The following is an 18,037-nucleotide window of genomic DNA, read 5'->3' as shown; positions in this document are numbered from 1 at the left end:
GAGAGATGGGAGGTTCAAGAAGGCTGGACATTCCTTACTGACACCTAATTGGATGCCTGCTTTGGCCAATGAACTTCACCTTAGTCCAGTGAACCTGGAAATTTCCAAGCTGCAATGCTGCTTGTGTTGGCCCCAGGGTACTTAGACTGGAGTAAGAATGGGAATGGCTGGATACTTAAGTTTAAATGGGATTAACTAGGAGGGTGACAATAGGTAATCAAATGCTGGCCTAGGTACCACCCGGGTTAGACAAAAGACTTGATGAAGACAGGAGATGTCCTTCCTCTTTCTCATCTTCTGCTGGGCAAGATTTATTGTTCTGGTATTGCTGAGCAATTAGGATCAACAGTGGAGCTATTAATCCATTCTTAAAACAGATGGGTTGCTTGCAGGCTCAGGGTGTGTACGTGTGACTTTCCCACTAAGAAGGAATGAGTTCAGCCTGGCAGGGTAAGCTTGGGTCAGGAAAGCAAGCTGGATTCTGCTGTTGTTAGCTCTAGGTCCATGGAGCCAGGCTGGAAACATGGTGGCTTCTTCCACTGCAGTGGCCAAGACTGGGCACACAAGGAGCAGCTGGAGCATGTCTGTATTTCTGGCTCACACCCTTCAGAGATGTAGAATGCAAAGCTGCCACATAAGCCTTAGAAAGTGTAAGCAAAGTCCACTTCTTAGAGCAGATGTGTGAGAGTCAAATCTCCAGGCACCCTGGCAACCACACTGGCGATCACGATGTCCACATGCATGAAAAGTAGGGGGCTTTTCCTCACAACAGCTTCAAGAGGGGATTGGATAAACATATGGAGCAGAAGTCCATCAGTGGCTATTAACCACAGCGTATTGTTGGAACTCTCTGTCTGGGGCAAGTGATGTTCTGTATTCTTAGTGCTTGGGGGGCAACAGTGGGAGGGCTTCTACTAGTCCTGGCCTCACTGGTGGACCTGGAGACTGGGAGGGGAGAAAGGTGGGCTTTGGGGAAGGGACGGGGTCAATATGGCTTTTATGCCACAGAGGGCCCCCCCCCTGCAGTCATTCTTTCCTACGGGGGAGCTGATCTCCGTGGTCTCTGGAGTCAAGTACTGTCATTTGAGATCTCCAGGCCCTCCTTGGAGGTTGGCAATCATGTTCCAATCATGGTAGAAACCCTGTGGCAGCCCACCCCAATCCCCCCCGGCCGCCCTCTGCCTCTCCGAGAGCCCCCCTACCCCCCCCCCCCAGTCTCCAAGGGTGCAACCCCAACCCTGCCCAAATGCAAGGAAAGGCTAGCAAGGAAAGGAACTCAACTGCCCACCCCCCAAGCTAAGCTGGGCATCCTTGGCCCTTCCATCAACGAAGGAGGAACGCAAACTCCTCACTCCCCCCAGGGGCAGCCTCCCCTTTACTTGCAGGAGGCCGGTATGCAGAGCTCAGAGTACACCGTTAGGCTTCCCAATCCCCAGGTCCCAGAGGGGGATCCCCCAGTATTACAGGCTTCCCCCCTCCCCCAGTCAGCTGGCCGGCGGGGGAAGCCCCGCCCCCACAGCCATCATGCATCTCCATGAACGCTTCCCATAGGGAATGATGGGGAATTGATCCGCGGATATCGGGGGCTCTGGGGGGGCTGTTTTTTGAGATAGAGGCACCAAATTTTCAGCATAGCATCTAGTGCCTCTCCCCAAAATACCTCCCAAGTTTCAAAAAGATTGGACCAGGGGGGTCCAATTCTATGAGCCCCAAAAGAAGGTGTCCCTATCCTTCATTATTTCCTATGGAAGGAAGGCATTGAAAAGGTGTGCCGTCCCTTTAAATGTGATGGCCAGAACTCCCTTTGGAGTTCAGTTATGCTTGTCACAGCCTTGATCTTGGCTCCACCCCCAAAGTCCCCAGATATTTCTTGAATTGGACTTGGCAACCCTAGCACACTATGGGGCTGGGAGTGTGGGGACAAGCAATGATGCACTCCAAGGAATGAAGCCCCACGGTAGGTTGGGCTGCAGGGGGAGACACGCGTATGGGAGACAGCAACGCCATTCGATGCACTCCCCGACATGATGGATAGGGGCCATTGCTTGTGATGGATTGGGGCTGTTGTCTGCTTCAGGCTCCCTGACCCCCCGCCCCCGGTGGAAGGGCTGGCTCGGAGAAGCCTTCCTGGCATTTCACAAGCTAGAATGCAGAACTGCTTCAGGTTGGGGGCGGGGGGAGGCCTGATGGGCCAGAGCAGAAGAAAAAGTCCAGTGGCACCTTAAAGATCAACCCAGTTTGACTCTAGGTATAGCTGTGGATGCAGGGCCGGCTCGCCCACTAGGCAAACTAGGCATTTACCTAGGGCACCAGGAGGGAGAGCGCTCCTACCCTTTTAGACATGCTCCAGGCATCTCCCCACTCTCTCTAGAGAGCGCTCAATGAGGCTTTGCTCCCCCCTCACTTCTAGAACCACCAGAAGTGAGTAGGTGCGAAGGTTCGCCGAGCGCTCACTCAAGAGAGAGCGTAGAGATGGCTGGGCCATGTCTAAAAGGGTAGGGGCGATTCTAGCGGCGCTCCTCTGAGTGCGCCGGGGGGGGGGGGCGTTGGAGCACATCGCTGCTGAAAGGAAGGGGGTGGCGGCCCGGCCTGGGGTGTGTGTGTGCATGTACACGTGCACCAAGGGCCCCCAAGGGCAGGGCACGGCAGACAATGAGTCTGCCTGGGGCGCCACGTGCCCTTTGGCCATCCCTGTGTGGATGCACATGAAAGCTCCCACCCAGAACGAAGCAAACCTGAACGGAGGAGGAGAAAGAGAGCATCTTTGCCCAGGGCACCGTGGCTGTTTTGTGATGAATTGATTCGGAAGGATACTTCAATAAAGGGACAGGGGGTTGACTTTATGGCGGCAGCACCCTCTCTGAGGGATACAAAAATGTGACTGGAAGACATCATGTCCTTTGCAAGAGTTGTGCCTTTCAGTTTCTCTGGTCGAAAAATAATCTCCTTCTCTTTCTCAGGATTTAAGTGCTTTAATCTAATCTCAGGTATACTTATGACCATTACTTAATGCATCTTCTTGACTCTAACTGGCCCTTCCTGGCGACTAACCCGCCCTCCCTCTTTCTAGCTATATGCGATGGTCGAGGAAGTTCCGTCTCACTGTATCTGAAGAAGCATGCATGCACACAGAAGATTGTACCCGGAATTAAAGTTTGTTGGTCTTAAAAGGTGGCACTGGACTCAAAACTTTCCTCTAAAAGTAGCGTTTGGCCATATTTTTCGCCTAACAGCAGTGTTTTCAACAGTTGTGTATAAAGGAGAAAAATACCGACAAACACCACTTTTCAGGGTTAACCTAAGGAACTTACAGAGGCGTTGCCATGAACATCATCCTCAAGGGAGAGGAGCTGCAGAGTTCATATTTTCCCAGGGGTAAGGGCACGGGGTTGAACCTGGCCCAACAGTTTGTAATCTATATTCAAGCGTTTAAATACAAAATTATTTATACTTCCAAAAGTCATCAACAATTAATCACGTGGTTTTAAAATATTTTTTTCCCCACTCGTAATACAGTCTGACTCTCGGTCAAAGAAAGAGGCGCATGTGTGAGGCAAGACGTCACGAACTCCTTCCCTGAGACAACGTGCAGCAATACCTCACGTATGAAAGGAAATACTTTCTCTCTTTCCCCCAATAGCTTAGCCTGAGTGTGTGACCGGACCAAGGGCACCTAGCGTGCTTCGAGGCTAAGAGATTTAAACTCTGCTCTCCCTAGACTTACACCAACCCTCTAGAAACTACACCCATTCACATACTGGACACTCACTATGAATCTCCAAATACCTCTCAGAATCCACAGTAAATACTTGGCTTCTCAGATACCCAACCTGACATCATGGGAGCCTTTATTTAATTGAAATACAATCCAGGTCAGCGCAAATTGCTTCACTTTCTATATGTCACAAACCGGTTTTATTTCTCTCCCCCCACCCCCCATCATAGAGACACACACAGACAACGGGAAAAGGCTATTCCCATGTTCTCAGTTCCTTTTTCTCTGAATCTGCAAGTCGAAGGATACCAAAATCACCAGAACTTCCAGCATTGGAGACACCGGCCTCTTGTTAGCACATACCTCGAGACAGAAATATTCTTAACCGGTCCATTTCGTTTTCTCCAAAGCTGCAACTCCCAGGATACCAGAACTTCAAAAATATTGTCTGTTTTGATGATTTTTTAAATTTATTTTATTTTTATTTATGATTTGTATCCCGCCCTTCCCACTAAGTGGCTCTGTGTTGTTTTTGATCCATAGGTGGAGAACAGGGGCTGCAGGCAGAACTTCCCCTAATCCCGAGGAAAGAAATAACATAGTGGAGGGGTGCTCTTGAGCAGGAATTCGAACCTGGATCTCCCTCATCCTCATCCCAGGATACCAGAACTTCCAAAATATTCTCTGTTTTGATGATCCATAGGTAGAGAACAGGGGCTGCTGGCAGAACTTCCCCTAATCCCGAGGAAAGCAATAACGTAGTGGAGGGGTGCTCTTGAGCAGGAATTCGAACCTGGATCTCTCTCATCCTAGAATCAAGGACCTAGGTCAGGGACAGTTTTCCTTCTGAGTTAATGTGAGCTAGCTCACACATTTTTAGCCTCCAGCTCACACATTTTTGTCTTTGCTCAGGAAGGATGACCCCAGAGCACAATAATTATGCAGTAGCTCACAACTTTAATGCCAGTAGTTCACAAAGTAGAATTTTTGCTCACAAGACTCTGCTGAGCTTAGAGGGTACATTGGTCAAGGGTGTCAAACTCCTTTGTTATGAGGGATGGATCTGGCATAAACGAGACCTTGTTAGGCCAAGCTCATGTGTGTCATAAAATGTAATGCCAGGTAGCGGAGATATAAACTTCAAAAAGAACACAGACAAACACAATTAAAGGGTTTGGTTTTTAAAAAAGAAAAACTTAAAACTAATAAATGCTTAAAATATTAGCATGCTTGCAATATTGTGTTTAACAGTCTCTGATAACCAGCACCTCTTGCTCTAAATTATGGCATCAAAATCTGAAGAATGTCTGTGCTGTAGCCATCTTAAGTATGCTTTTCAGGTGCGTTGTCTGGAAGTGGCAAACCTACTTCTGATTCATTGATATTCATTACAGTGCTCAGTGCCTTAGGACCCAGGGGGAAACATGAAACGGCTGGCCATTGTGAGATTTTGTACATAAGTTGTTTCATATGCTGCACACGAACATGTGAAGACACCATGACAAAGACTGAAGGCTATGTGTTTATCTACAAAACGATAAAATCTTCCCCAGGGAAATAACTGCAACTCCCATGAGGCTGGACTGGATCAAGAGGGCATGAATACAGTGCAAAAGGAATACTCCACATTGCTTTCCTACTGAGAAAGACTGAATCAGGAGGGCATGAATACAATGCAAAAGGGGAAAGAACCCAGTTGCACCCAGGAGAGGCCTGGGAAAAAGAGCTTAACAAAGCACACACACACAGTAGCAAGGCAAAAAGATCTTACCTCGAATAAAACTGTTGGTTTTAAAGGTGCTTTTTGTATTTCTCCCACATGATGCAGCTGAACAAAGGAGCCTCCCACTGATTCTCTCTTCCCCCTCTCTCTTCCCCAAGGGAGGAGGAGGAGATGAGGAGCCTCAGCTGATAGAGGAGCTTGGCTATGTAGTTTTGCTGTGCAATTGAGAGGAGAGCCTGACACAGCTTCAACTTTGATTGAGAGAGATCTATTTGATCCAGGGTCTCTCAATTTCCCTTAAGTGCATTGGAATCAACTCAAGTGCCTTGTCTAAAATAATTACTTGAAAACTTGGGTTTAGTTTAAGTAATATGGAATTGATGGAAGTAACATAATATTGCTTGATATTTTCCATCTTTTTTAGAAAATAAAAATACCAGAATAATTTCTTTGTTTTTACAGACTTAATCACAGAATTAATAAATTGGACGCCACTAGGATGGCATAGTTTGGTACACGCCTTCACTATCTGGGGGTAAGATGCATTGCATTTGGTTTCTGTTAAATTCTTTGTGGCTTTACATAGTGCATAGCGTAAAAGATTGTTTATTACTTGTATAGTTCACTGAGAATAAAGTCACCAAAACGAGGGATTATCTAGAATCCTTGTGTGGACTAGGACTTCATATAGACTTGATGGTTTCCATTTGAGAACTCATGAGTGTGAATGTATAATGGTCTTTGTGAATTAATTTCTTTGTTTATTGAACTTTATGTACTCTGCCTGTTGACTTAATGCTCCATGTTAAGAGGCAATAATATTGTGTAAAAACATAACAATATTCTGTCATCATTGACATCAATGAAAATTGTTAGTGTGCTATTACATCTGACAGTGTGTTGGTTCTATTTGGTCTCTCAATCGCACAGCAGAGTTGCAGAGCCAAGCTCCTTCATTGGCTAAGGCTCCTCCTCCCCCAATGAAGGAGCTCTCCCTGCAGAAGAGGGAGGGGGAGAGGGAAAGAGGCAGACGCTGCTTTCCACAGGTGCACTGCATGGGAGAAATACAAAAATGGCGATGGAAGGAAGCAGGAGAGGGGAAAGGAAGCAGACGATGGGCTGATGGACCATCACCTCATCAGCGAGTTCAACAGGGGAGTGGGAGTGGTCTCATTCATTGGGATGGGGTCCATCTGTCATGAAAGCTCCCTTTGTGGTCATTCACGAGTCTGGGTGTGGCAAGCCAGGGCAGGACCCTGACCATTCAAAAAGTTCTTCCCCTCTGTGTGTTCTCTGATGCACTTTAAGTGTGTTCTCTGTGTGTTGCACTCCCCCCTCACTGAATCTCTTTCCACACTCCAACCATTCAAAAGGTTTCTCCCCAGCATGGGTTTTCTGATGCTCTTGAAGATTCTCCCTCTCACTAAATTTCTTTCCACACTCTGAGCATTCAAAAGCTTTCTCCCCTGTGTGGGTTCTCTGATGACGCAGAAGATGGCCACTCCGACTGAAACATTTTCCACACTCTGAGCATTCGAAAGGTTTCTCCCCTGTGTGGGTTCTCTGGTGAGATTGAAGACTGCCATTCATACTGAATCTCTTTCCACATACTGAGCATTCAAAAGGTTTCTCCCCAGTGTGGGTTCTCTGATGGTACTGAAGATATCCACTCGTACTGAATCTCATTCCACACTCTGAGCATTCAAAAGGTTTCTCCCCTGTATGGGTTCTCTGATGACATTGAAGATTTCCCCTCTGACTGAATCTCTTTCCACACTCCAAACATTCAAAAGGTTTCTCCCCAGTATGGGTTCTCTGATGACGTAGAATATTCCCCCTCTCACTGAATCTCTTTCCACACTCTAAGCATTCAAAAGGTTTCTCCCCTGTGTGGGTTCTCTGATGACGCAGAAGATCCCCCCTCTCACTGAATATCTTTCCACACTCTAAGCATTCAAAAGGTTTCTCCCCTGTGTGGGTTCTCTGATGACGTAGAAGATCCCCCCTCTCACTGAATATCTTTCCACACTCTAAGCATTCAAAAGGTTTCTCCCCTGTGTGGGTTCTCTGATGACATTGAAGATTTCCCCTCTGACTGAATCTCTTTCCACACTCCAAGCATTCAAAAGGTTTCTCCCCAGTGTGGGTTCTCTGATGACGTAGAATATTCCCCCTCTCACTGAATCTCTTTCCACACACTGAGCATTCAAAAGGTTTCTCCCCTGTGTGGGTTCTCTGATGACGCAGAAGATCCCCCCTCTCACTGAATCTCTTTCCACACTCTGAGCATTCAAAAGGTTTTTCCCCTGTGTGGGTTCTCTGATGACATTGAAGATGGCCACTTGTAGTGAATCTTTTCCCACACTCTGAGCATTCAAACGGTTTCTCCCCTGTGTGGGTTCTCTGGTGATATTGAAGACTGCCACGCATAGTGAATCTCTTTCCACACACTGAGCATTCAAAAGGTTTCTCCCCTGTATGGGTTCTCTGATGATACTGAAGATGGCCACTCGTACAGAATCTCTTTCCACACACTGAGCATTCAAAAGGTTTCTCCCCTGTGTGGGCTCTTTCATGATGCTGAAGATGGCCACGCTGACTGAATCTCTTTCCACACTCTGAGCATTCAAAAGGTTTCTCCCCTGTGTGGTTTCTCTGATGACACTGAAGAGTGCTAGTGCGACTGAATCTCTTTCCACACTCTGAGCATTCAAAAGGTTTCTCCCCTGTGTGGGTTCTTTTATGATACTGAAGATTCCGCCTCTCACTGAATCTCTTTCCACACTCTGAGCATTCAAAAGGTTTCTCCCCTGTGTGGGTTCTCTGATGATGGTGAAGATGGCTTCTCCTACTGAATCTCTTTCCACACTCTGAGCATTCAAAAGGTTTCTCCCCTGTGTGTGTTCTCTGATGCTCTTGAAGATTCCCCCTCTCACTGAATCTCTTTCCACAATCTGAGCATTCAAAAGGTTTCTCTCCTGTCTGTATTTTTTTGTGGAGCTGAAGAATGCTGCACTGACTGAATTCATTTCTCATTTCTGAATAATCAGAAAGTTTCTCTTCTCTGTGTATTCTTTGGTTTACAAGGAGCTGTGATCTATTTCTGAAATACTTTCCACACTGAATGGATTTCCTTGCCTTCATTATCCTGTGCTTTGGAAAATGTTCATTCCGCTTTCTTCCGTCATGCTTCTCAACCACACCACTGCCTTTCTTTCTCTTGGGCCTGCCTCGATTCCGGACATTTCCATTCAAGTCTTCCTTTGTAACTGTCGCTGGCATTTGCCGATGAAGTTCCTCCCCCTCCTCGTTCCTCCCATCATTCTCTGCTGGAATAAAGAGAGAGAAACTGTTAGCCCCTGGGAAGCCTGGAAAGATCTTACAGCATCTGTGTGGAAGATGGTGTCAAGGCAGCTGCTCTGATTTACAATGCTTCGCAAGTGACTTGCTAATAAACAGCTAATAAACTTGCTAATAAAGAACCAGTTTGGTGTAGTGGTTAAGTGAGGGGACTCTTATCTGGGAGAACCGGGTTTGATTCCCCACTCCTCCACTTGCACCTGCTGGAATGGCCTTGGGTCAACCACAGCTCTTGTAGGAGTTGTCCTTGAAAGGGCAGCTGTTGTCAGTACTCTCTCAGCCCTACCCCTCTCATAGGGTGTCTGTTGTGTGTCTGTGGGGGGGAGGTAAAGGAGATTGTGAGCCGCTCTGAGACTCTGAGAATCAGAGTATAGTGTGGGATATAAATCCAATATCATCATCATATATATGATTACAGGAGGAAAAGATTGAAGGCACTTTGGCCTCATACAGTTTGGCTGATCTTAACCACACAATCACCTTCCCCCAAGAATATCTAGTATTTAAGGAAGAGCATCAGCTGACCCCTAGCCCAGAAGGAGCTTCTGAGCCGTTTCAAGAACCACACAATATGTGTGAAAGAGCCACAGTTTGGCCACCCCTGCTTTAGAAGAAATCTCCAGCCTTTCTTTGAAAGAAAGGCCATCCTCTTTCTCCATCAGTCTCTCTAATACTTCTGAATTCTTTTGCAGAGAGAGCGCGAGACAAAGAGAAAGAAAGTGATCATTCTTACACAAGGAAAGAAAGAAATGGCAAACTCAAAATTCTTCTGGAAGGATGGCACCATGGTCAAGATGGAAACTCAGAATCCGAACCACGGTAAGGGGGATGGATCTGTGAGGCAAAGAACCCCAGTTCCCCCAAGGGTTACAATTATTACTAAGTGGTCTGGTGCGACTCGTGGGTGTTCAGAATCTGAGTCTCCTTGCAGATGACATCAACATTCCAGAATGCGGTCATTGGTTAACCATGAGAACCTGTATCCAGTTCTGCAAACAGGAGGGTGAGGGGATGAGGCTGCTGCTGAGAACTTCTGGAAAATTCCATCAAGGAGGAACCTTGATTGGGTCATTAGAGAGAGAGACTGGAGAGACAGAATCTATAATACAGGTAGAGGAGCTGCAGAAACGGTGCTGTTTTGTGACTTTAATAAAGATTTATTTATATATATATAAACAGGTCTGATTTACTTGTTTGCATTCTGCTTAGGTAACCAGTGAAAAGGGTGTTCTCAGCTACAAAGAGCGCTGATCCAGGGGGACGCAGGTTTCTGTCCTTGACAGGATCATTTCCAGCTCACCGCCAGAGCAGATGCTTGTGATTCCATCTGGGCAGAAGGGTGTGTTGGAAATGTCAGCAACAAAGAAATGAGGCCCTTCCAGAGTCTTTCTGAGGGCCTCTCAGCCCCACAAGGATAGCTTCTATGACCTGGGGGATGCGCACAATGCTTGGCCTCAGTTGCCCCGGTGCAAGAACACCCCCAAGGACATGTGAAGCGGCCTTAGACTGAACCAGACAATTGGTCCCTTGAAGTCAGTATTCTCAGTCCAGCAGCAGTTTTCTAGGGTCTCAGGCAGACGTTTGTTCCAATCACCTCTTTCCTGTTCTTTTCCCCTGAAGATTCTGGAATTCTGTGTACAATTTTGGTCACCACACCTCAAAAAGGATATTATAGCACTGGAAAAAGTCCATAAAAGGGCAACTAGAATGATTAAAGGTTTGAAGCACTTTCCCTATGAAGAAAGGTTAAAACGCCTGGGGCTCTTTAGCTTGGAGAAACGTTGACTGCAGGGTGACATGATAGAGGTTTACAAGATTATGCATGGGATAGAGAAAGTAGAGAAAGAAGTACTTTTCTCCCTTTCTCACAATACAAGAACTCGTGGGCATTCAATGAATTGCTGAGCAGTCAGGTTAGAACAGATAAAAGGAAGTACTTCTTCACCCAAAGGATGATTAACATGAGGAATTCACTGCCACAGGAGGTGGTGGCAGCTAAAAGCATAGACAGCTTCAAGAGGGAATTGGATAAAAATATGGAGCAGAGATCCATCGGTGGCTATTAGCCACAGTATATTATTGGAACTGTCTGGGGCAGTGATGCTCTGTATTCTTGGTGCTTGGAAGGGGGGGCAAAGTGGAAGGGCTTCTAGACCCACTTGTGAAACTTCTGATGGCGTTTGGGGTTGTTGGGGGTTTTTTGGCCTCTGTGTGACACAGAGTGTTGGACTGGATGGGCCACTGGCCTGATCCAACATGGCTTCTCTTATGTTCTTAAGAAGAGGAGGAAGAAGACTGTAGATTTATACTCTGCTCTTCTCTCTGAAAGGGTCTCAGTGCGGCTTACAATCATCTATATCTTCTCCCCCCAGAACAGACACCCTGTGAGGTGGGTGGGGCTGAGAGAGCTCTCACAGAAGCTACCCTTGCAAGGACAACTCTGCAAGAGCTGTGGGCTGACCCAAGGTGATTCCAACAGCTGCGAGTGGGGAATCAAACATGGTTCTCCCAGAGAAGAGTCTGCACACTTCACCACTACACCAAACAGGCTCTCACAAGGCAGATCATGAGAAGGTGGGAAGGAAATGTTCCATTGGTGCTTAGTTCTCGTGGCACTTTCTTGCACACCCAAGAAAATGCAACTGCCACTTTGGGGTCAGGAAACAATTTCCTCCAGAACACTTTACCAGAGTTCTGAAAGGGCAGGAAGGGTAGTGTTGAATTCCCTGCATTTTGCAGGGGGTTGGATTAGATAACTTTGGAGGTCGGTTCCAATTCTATGATTCTATGGACATGTGAAGTTTCTTTACACTGCATCAGACCCTTGGTGTCAGTATTATCTACTCAGTCCAGCATTGGCTCTCCAGGGTCTTTCCCTTCACCTCCTACCTGACCCTTTTCTCTGGAGATGCAGGGGATTGAACCTGGGGCCTTCTGCATGCCAAGCAGAAGTTCTATCAGGGAGCCACAGCCCCTCCCCAAGTAGCGGGACAGGACTCAAAATGAGGTATTGCTAGTCAATACCTGGATTCCTTCCTCCTCACACGTCTGGCACCTATGAAAGGTCCTTACCCAGAGAGACCACCTTCTTATAGTTCTCCAGCATGACTTCCCAGTACAGAGCTCTTTCTCCCGGATCCAGCAGGGCCCACTCGGCCTCAGCGAAAGAGACGGACACCTCCTCAAAGGAAAAGGGACCCTGAAAGAAAACGAAGATTCCCTTGTCTGAGATCACGCCAGGAAGAGAATGAACAAGGGAAGGGAATAATCTGGGAAGGTACAGGATGCAAGGCTTGGGATGGGTAAAGGGAACAGCATTCAGAGTATCTCTCGCACGGACCCCTTGTAGAAACTGAAGGAGCAGAAGCTCCCCTGAGAAGGGAGGAGGGACTCAGGCTGTGCCCCCTCCCCCTTCTCATCCCTCCTACCTGGACTGGAGGCGCAGCCGCTGTTCCCCCACCTCTGAAAAGACAACGGCTCAACAGGATCTCTTCGCTGCCTGTTAATGAGATAAGGGAGGAAGGAAGGGTGTTTGCTTGCCTTTTCCCTGCTTCCTGCACTTCCTTCCCAGGGTAGTGAAACCTTGCCCTGTGTTCGCTCAATACATTTTTAGACAATTTTTACTACATTCCGGGAGAGGCAGAAGAGAAGCACCGGGTGTTATGGAAAAATTTTAACTGGTCCCTTTATGAAAACAACGCATGAAAATTTTAAGACATTTTACAGTATTTGAAGCACTTTAAAATTACTTTTTGCCTATATGCTCGCAGAATCAGCTGTTAGTAGAATCTGGGTAAGAGAGAGGGTTTATTCCAGGAGAATCTTAGAGGAGGGGGAAAGTATTGCCTCAGAAATCTCCCACCATCTTGCTGGCCTGAATCAGAGGGCTAAGAGGCTCCTCTGGGCAGGTTGAGCCATAAACTGGGTTAAAGATCCTTAGCACAAGAGGGCGGGATAGAATTTAGAAGAAGTGAAGAATTGCAGATTGATACCCCGCCCTTCTCTCTGAATCAGAGACTCAGAGTGGCTTACAATCTCCTTTATCTTCTCCCCCCACAACATACACCCTGTGAGGTGGGTGAAGCTGAGAGAGATCTCACAGCAGCTGCCCTTTCAAGGACAACTCCTACCAGAGCTATGGCTGACCCAAGGCCATTCCAGCAGCTGCAAATGGAGGAGTGGGGAATCAAACCCGCTTCTCCCAGATAAGAGTCCACGCACTTAACCACTACACCAAACTGTCTCTCAGAGAGAGAACAGAAAGATTGGGAAATTAGGATGCATAGCTGCTATGCTTAGGCAAAATTAAACTCTAGCAAGTGTAAGATCACATGGGATTTCCTAACGGAGAAATAGAGTGCGTAAGCCTAACTACTAAAAACTGGAATTTCACTGTATGAGAACGCATAAGTGTCTAACTGAGTGCATAGTGTGAGTTTGCTAACTATTATTCTTTTTCTATATATAACTAGAGCGCACTGTCTTCAGAGAAAACAGGAGAGCAATAAAACTTATCCGTTGTTTTGAAAAAGTTTCTGAGTCTCATGTATTAGATCCTTGGAGCATCACGTTGTTTGGGGAACTGTGGTAAGAGAAAATGTTTATGAATTCTATAAAAAGAGAATTCCCCAACACCAGGGATCTATGAGCCTCAGGGGTTAGAAATGCTGCCAATGTATTTCAGACTTGTTTGTTCTGCAGGGAGGGAAATGGATGGTGGAAATACTATAGCATGAAACGTCACCGTCACACTGGATCAGACGAGATTCGAGCAGTTCTGGAGACTTGAGAGTCGTATGAATGAGTTTTCAGAGCAACTTGGGACCTTTCATGGAAGGTAGGTGGGATAGGAATGTTTTAGATAATGGGAGAAACTGACCTCCAGGAATTTGCCTAACCTCCTTTTAGAGGCATCACAGTTAGTGGACACTGAGTGCTACAAATTATGCTGGCTGTAGAAATACATATATTTTCCTGACTTGAACTCTCTGCCCATCCGGTTCATGGGCTGCATCGAGTCACAAGGAGTCCTTACCACAGGAGAGGGCATCTCGGGCACGCTCCACCTCCTGCACCCTCTGCCCTTGCTCCAAGGAAACTCCTTCTGCTTCAGGGATGGCAGCTTCCATCTCCAAAGGTGGTCCCTGCATCTGAAAGAGCAGCCAGGGAGAGGGGTAAGGCATGGAACGGAGAAGAGACCAAGGAATGGATCCTGCCCCACTCCCAGATTCTGTAACATCTATCAGCAGATCTGGTGAGTTATCTTCAGGGGTCAGAAATTCTCTAGGAGGTGAGGCTGTGAGCAATTATCTGACAGGGAAATTTTAGGATAAGGCCAAATATTGTTAGTTAAATTGGACATATCGGGATAGAATCCCCTCTCACCTGTCCGGCCTGCCTCTTCTCCTCTGCCTGACTCAGGAGGAAACCTTCGGCCAGGGCCACCGCCTGGGAACTGGTCTCCGGCCCACATCCTCTGACCCAGCACTGCATTTCCTGGGGCAGGAGAGTCAGGAACTGCTCCAGGATCACCAGGTCCAGGATCTGCTTTTTGGTATGCCTCTCTGGCTTCAGCCACTGGCTGCAAAGTCCATGGAGCTGGCTGCAAACCTCTCGGGGCCCATCTGCCTCATGGTAGAGAAACTGCCGGAAGCATTGGCAGTGTACATCTGAGGTCATGGTGTCCTTAGCCAGTTCCTCTGGCACAGCCCTTTCCCAGAATTCCATACCACTTCCAGGTTGGATTGGACGGGGGCTCTTCCTTGCTCTCTTGCCTGTTCCCAGTCTTTCTGGGTCCTGCTCTTCCATGTCCTTCCCCTTCTTTTAGGTCTCCCCTACTGTGAAATCAGGGATGGTGAAAAAAAGACAACAGCATGTCAAAAGTAACACACACACGCACGCAGATATAAATACAACCCCCAGCCCCATTCCCTCCCCCCAAAGCATGGAATATACCACAACTCCATCCAGAGAATCATCAGTTTTCTCCTGGCCCTGTATTCCAGCTCACCCCGATAGGACCCTTTTCCAGAGTCCAGACTATTTGGAAAAAAGCCTACGCAAAGACCGTGAACACCACTGTGTGGCTACTAAGTGTCTTACTGGTGCCCTGCTGGAGATGTCGGGGGTGGGTGTCTTACTAGCCAAAATTTTTAACATTCTGGCAAGAAGACGACAACATTGGATTTCTATCCTGCCTTATACTCTGAATCTCAGAGTCTCAGAGCAATCACAATCTCCTTTATCTCCTCCCGCCCCCCAACAACAGACACCTTGTGAGGTAGGTGGGGCTGAGAGAGGTTTTACAGCAGGACAACTCCTGCGAGAGCAATGGCTGACCCAAGGCCATTCCAGCAGCTGCAAGTGGAGGAGTGGGGAATCTAACCCGGTTCTCTCAGATAAGAGTCTGCACACTTAGCCACTACACCAAACTGGCTCTCTACACCAAACAAGCTAATCAGCATGAAGGATTTGTCGTATTTGATCCCATCTGGGACTTTCTGGGACTCCTGATCCCCAAAAGCGGACTTTGTATTCTTCTTGGCATCCCCCTTAGCAAGATCAGAACCCCACCCACCCCCACCCCCACCCCCTGAATGTGCCCTGGTGTTTCTCCCTGTTGTGCAGAGCATCACTGCCCAAGAGAGTTCCATCTGTAAACCTAAAGGTAGTCCCCTGTGCAAGCAGCAGCCATCATTGTCCCAGACAGCACCAGTAATAGAAATTAGAGAACACTTTGTTAGTGGATTATGGTGGCGTTACCAGGTTCCACGATGAATCTCTTGGTTTGTGAACATGAACATATGAAGCTGCCTTATACTGAATCAGACCTTTGGTCCATCAAAGTCAGTATTGTCTTCTCAGACTGGCAGCGGCTCTCCAGGGTCTCTCAAGCTGAGGTTTTTCACACCTATTTGCCTGAACCCTTTTTTGGAGATGCCAGGGATTGAACCTGGGACCTTCTGCTTCCCAAGCAGATGCCCTACCACTGAGCCACAGTCCGCAACCTCCAGGTGCGGCGTGAAGTTATTCCAAAATTCGAACCCACCTCCAGGAGACAGAGATCAGTTCCCCGGGGAGAAAATGGCTGCACGGCAGGGAGGTGGCCAACCTAGGACAGCCATGGCTTGGCATGATCCCCGCCTCCTTCCCTCCCAAGATCTAAACGCTGATTGCACCCACACCCCTTGCACACCCATTGCACCCACACCCATCTCCTCCTCCCTGACTTACTTGCAAGTAAACTTTCCCGGGATCCAGCTGCTGCAAGGCTTTTCCCTCCTCCGAATGCTCTATGCAGCCCGCCCCCCCCCTCAGTCCTCCTTTGCTGCAAAAGCAAACTCTCCCCCCCCCCCCTTCCTCTTCTTCGCCCTCCTTTTCCCTCGGACTCTCTAGCAAGCGGCTCGGCAGGCTTAACTCTTTAAGTGCTGCAGAGGCAGGAGAAACGAGTCCTGGAGGAGCTTTAGCTGGGCTACCGTCAGCCCGCATCCGACGCTGCTCAATGGTGCTGCTCGGGAGTAACTTTGCTGCTGCAGGGGGTTGCAATCCCGCGCCGTCCAGCCAGCTCAGAAAAAGGAAGCTGCAGCTGATTCCCCCCTCCTTATTCTCCCCCTCCTAGAATAAGGACCACAAAACTCAAGGGGGGGGGGGGAGAGGAAGTGTGTGTGGGGGGGTTAGTGATGATGCGACCAGGCTCTTCTTTAAACAGACCACTGAGCATTTCTGTCGCCCGCCCCCCTGGAAAGAAAGCCTGGTGGGACCTCGTGGCCCTTCCTTGCACGTCCAGGGAAATGATGAGCAGTCAATTTGGGGCCAGGCAGGGGACACTGCACAGCTGGTGTGTGTGTGTGTGGGGGGGGGTAGTCAAGGAGCTGAAGGTTAAAGACCGCTGCTAAGGTTGCCAATCCCCAGGTGGGGGCATGGGAGCCCTCACCCCTCTTCAGGGTCATCAGAAGCTGGAGGGCGGGAATGTCTGCTGGCCACTCCATTGTTTCCTATGGAGACCGATTCCCATAGGGAATAATGGAGAATTGATCGTTGGGTATCTGGGGCTCTGGGAGGGGGCTGTTTTTTGAGGTAGAGGCACCACATTTGCAGCATAGCATCCCATGCCTCTCCTCAAAAGACCCTCAAAGTTTCAAAAAGATTGGACTGAGGGGTCCAATTCTATGAGGCCCCCAGAGAAGGTGCCTCTCTCCTTCATTATTTCCAGTGGAGGAAAGGCATGTAAATTTTTGGCGGTCCCTTTAACGGTGATAGCCAGAACTCTATTATGCTTGCCACAGCCTTTCTCCTGGCTCCACCCACAAAATCCCCAGATATTTCTTCAATTGGACTTGGTTACCCTAGGGCCAGAAGCCAGAAAAGTTTAGAGGGGGGGGGGGGCAGGGGATAAATATTTAGGTGAAGGGGCTGCAGGGTGGGTGAGAGAGAAAGGTGGCAGGCAGGAGAGAAAGGCAGGCGAGGAACGTGGTGGGCGAGTGAGAAAGGCAGTGGGTGAGCAGTGGAAGGGCCATAAAGGTAAAGCGGGGGAAAGATTAGTGGGGTCTGCCCACCCACCAACCCCCATGTAGCTACAGGCCTGACCACTATCCTGGATTATCCCTGCCAAGGGACCGCAGGCTGGTGGAAGGGGAGTTCTCCTCCTGCAGGGTCTCTGCTAGGCTGGCCAACCTCCTGGCGAAGCCTAGAGATCTCTCCAGATTACAGTTTACTCCCAAACTACAGAGCGCAGTTCCTCTGGAGAAGACGGCTGCTTGGTGGTGGTGGGTTCTCTAGGGCAGTATACCTCCCAGAGGACCCTCCCCTGCTCAGAAATTTCCCAACTCAGTGTTAGCCATTTCCACTCCACCTATCTCTGAGGAGTTCCGCCTAGGGCCTTTCCCCCCCCTCTTCACCACCCACCCACCTTGCAAGGTAGACCAGTCCCAAAGGGAAGGCTGGGCCCAAGGAGAGTCAAGTTCGAATGTAGACCTTCCTCCAGGCAGTTGGCAAATGTGAAATATTCTCTCCACACACCCCAACCCCAAATCTTCTCAGATTCCTTCTGGAGACTTCCTCCCTCTGCTGGCCCAACAAGGTCTTATTTTTGTCAGATCTGGCCCTCATACTGAATGAGTTTGATAACCTTGTACTAGAGGGCTCCTAGCACACAAGGGGGTCACACCTTTCCTAAGTAGAGGCTGCGGGATGTGGGGGGTGACTTTAATATAGAAAGGCTGGTTGGCTGATGAATGAGA

General features: G+C 48.4%; 2 protein-coding genes across 7 annotated transcripts in view; one reads left to right on the top strand and one right to left on the bottom strand.

Annotated features, from left to right (window-relative positions):
* The window catches only part of LOC132571063 (zinc finger protein 883-like), a 661,721-nt gene that overhangs the window by 263,924 nt on the left and 379,760 nt on the right, over positions 1-18,037 (top strand). The gene's annotated exons all lie outside the window — the stretch shown is intronic.
* LOC132570941 (oocyte zinc finger protein XlCOF6-like) lies at positions 6,816-14,477 on the bottom strand (the record flags this gene model as incomplete). Its single annotated transcript, XM_060237576.1, has 6 exons — positions 14,409-14,477; positions 13,834-13,948; positions 12,227-12,297; positions 11,871-11,997; positions 8,642-8,767; positions 6,816-8,476 (listed from the first exon to the last, which is right to left on the bottom strand). Coding segments are annotated over exons 1-6 (2,169 nt in total), but the record flags the coding sequence as incomplete, so codon positions are not given.

Source organism: Heteronotia binoei, chromosome 5 (assembly GCF_032191835.1).
Source record: "Heteronotia binoei isolate CCM8104 ecotype False Entrance Well chromosome 5, APGP_CSIRO_Hbin_v1, whole genome shotgun sequence".
Taxonomy (NCBI): domain Eukaryota; kingdom Metazoa; phylum Chordata; class Lepidosauria; order Squamata; family Gekkonidae; genus Heteronotia; species Heteronotia binoei.
This window is presented reverse-complemented; position numbering and strand designations above follow the sequence as displayed.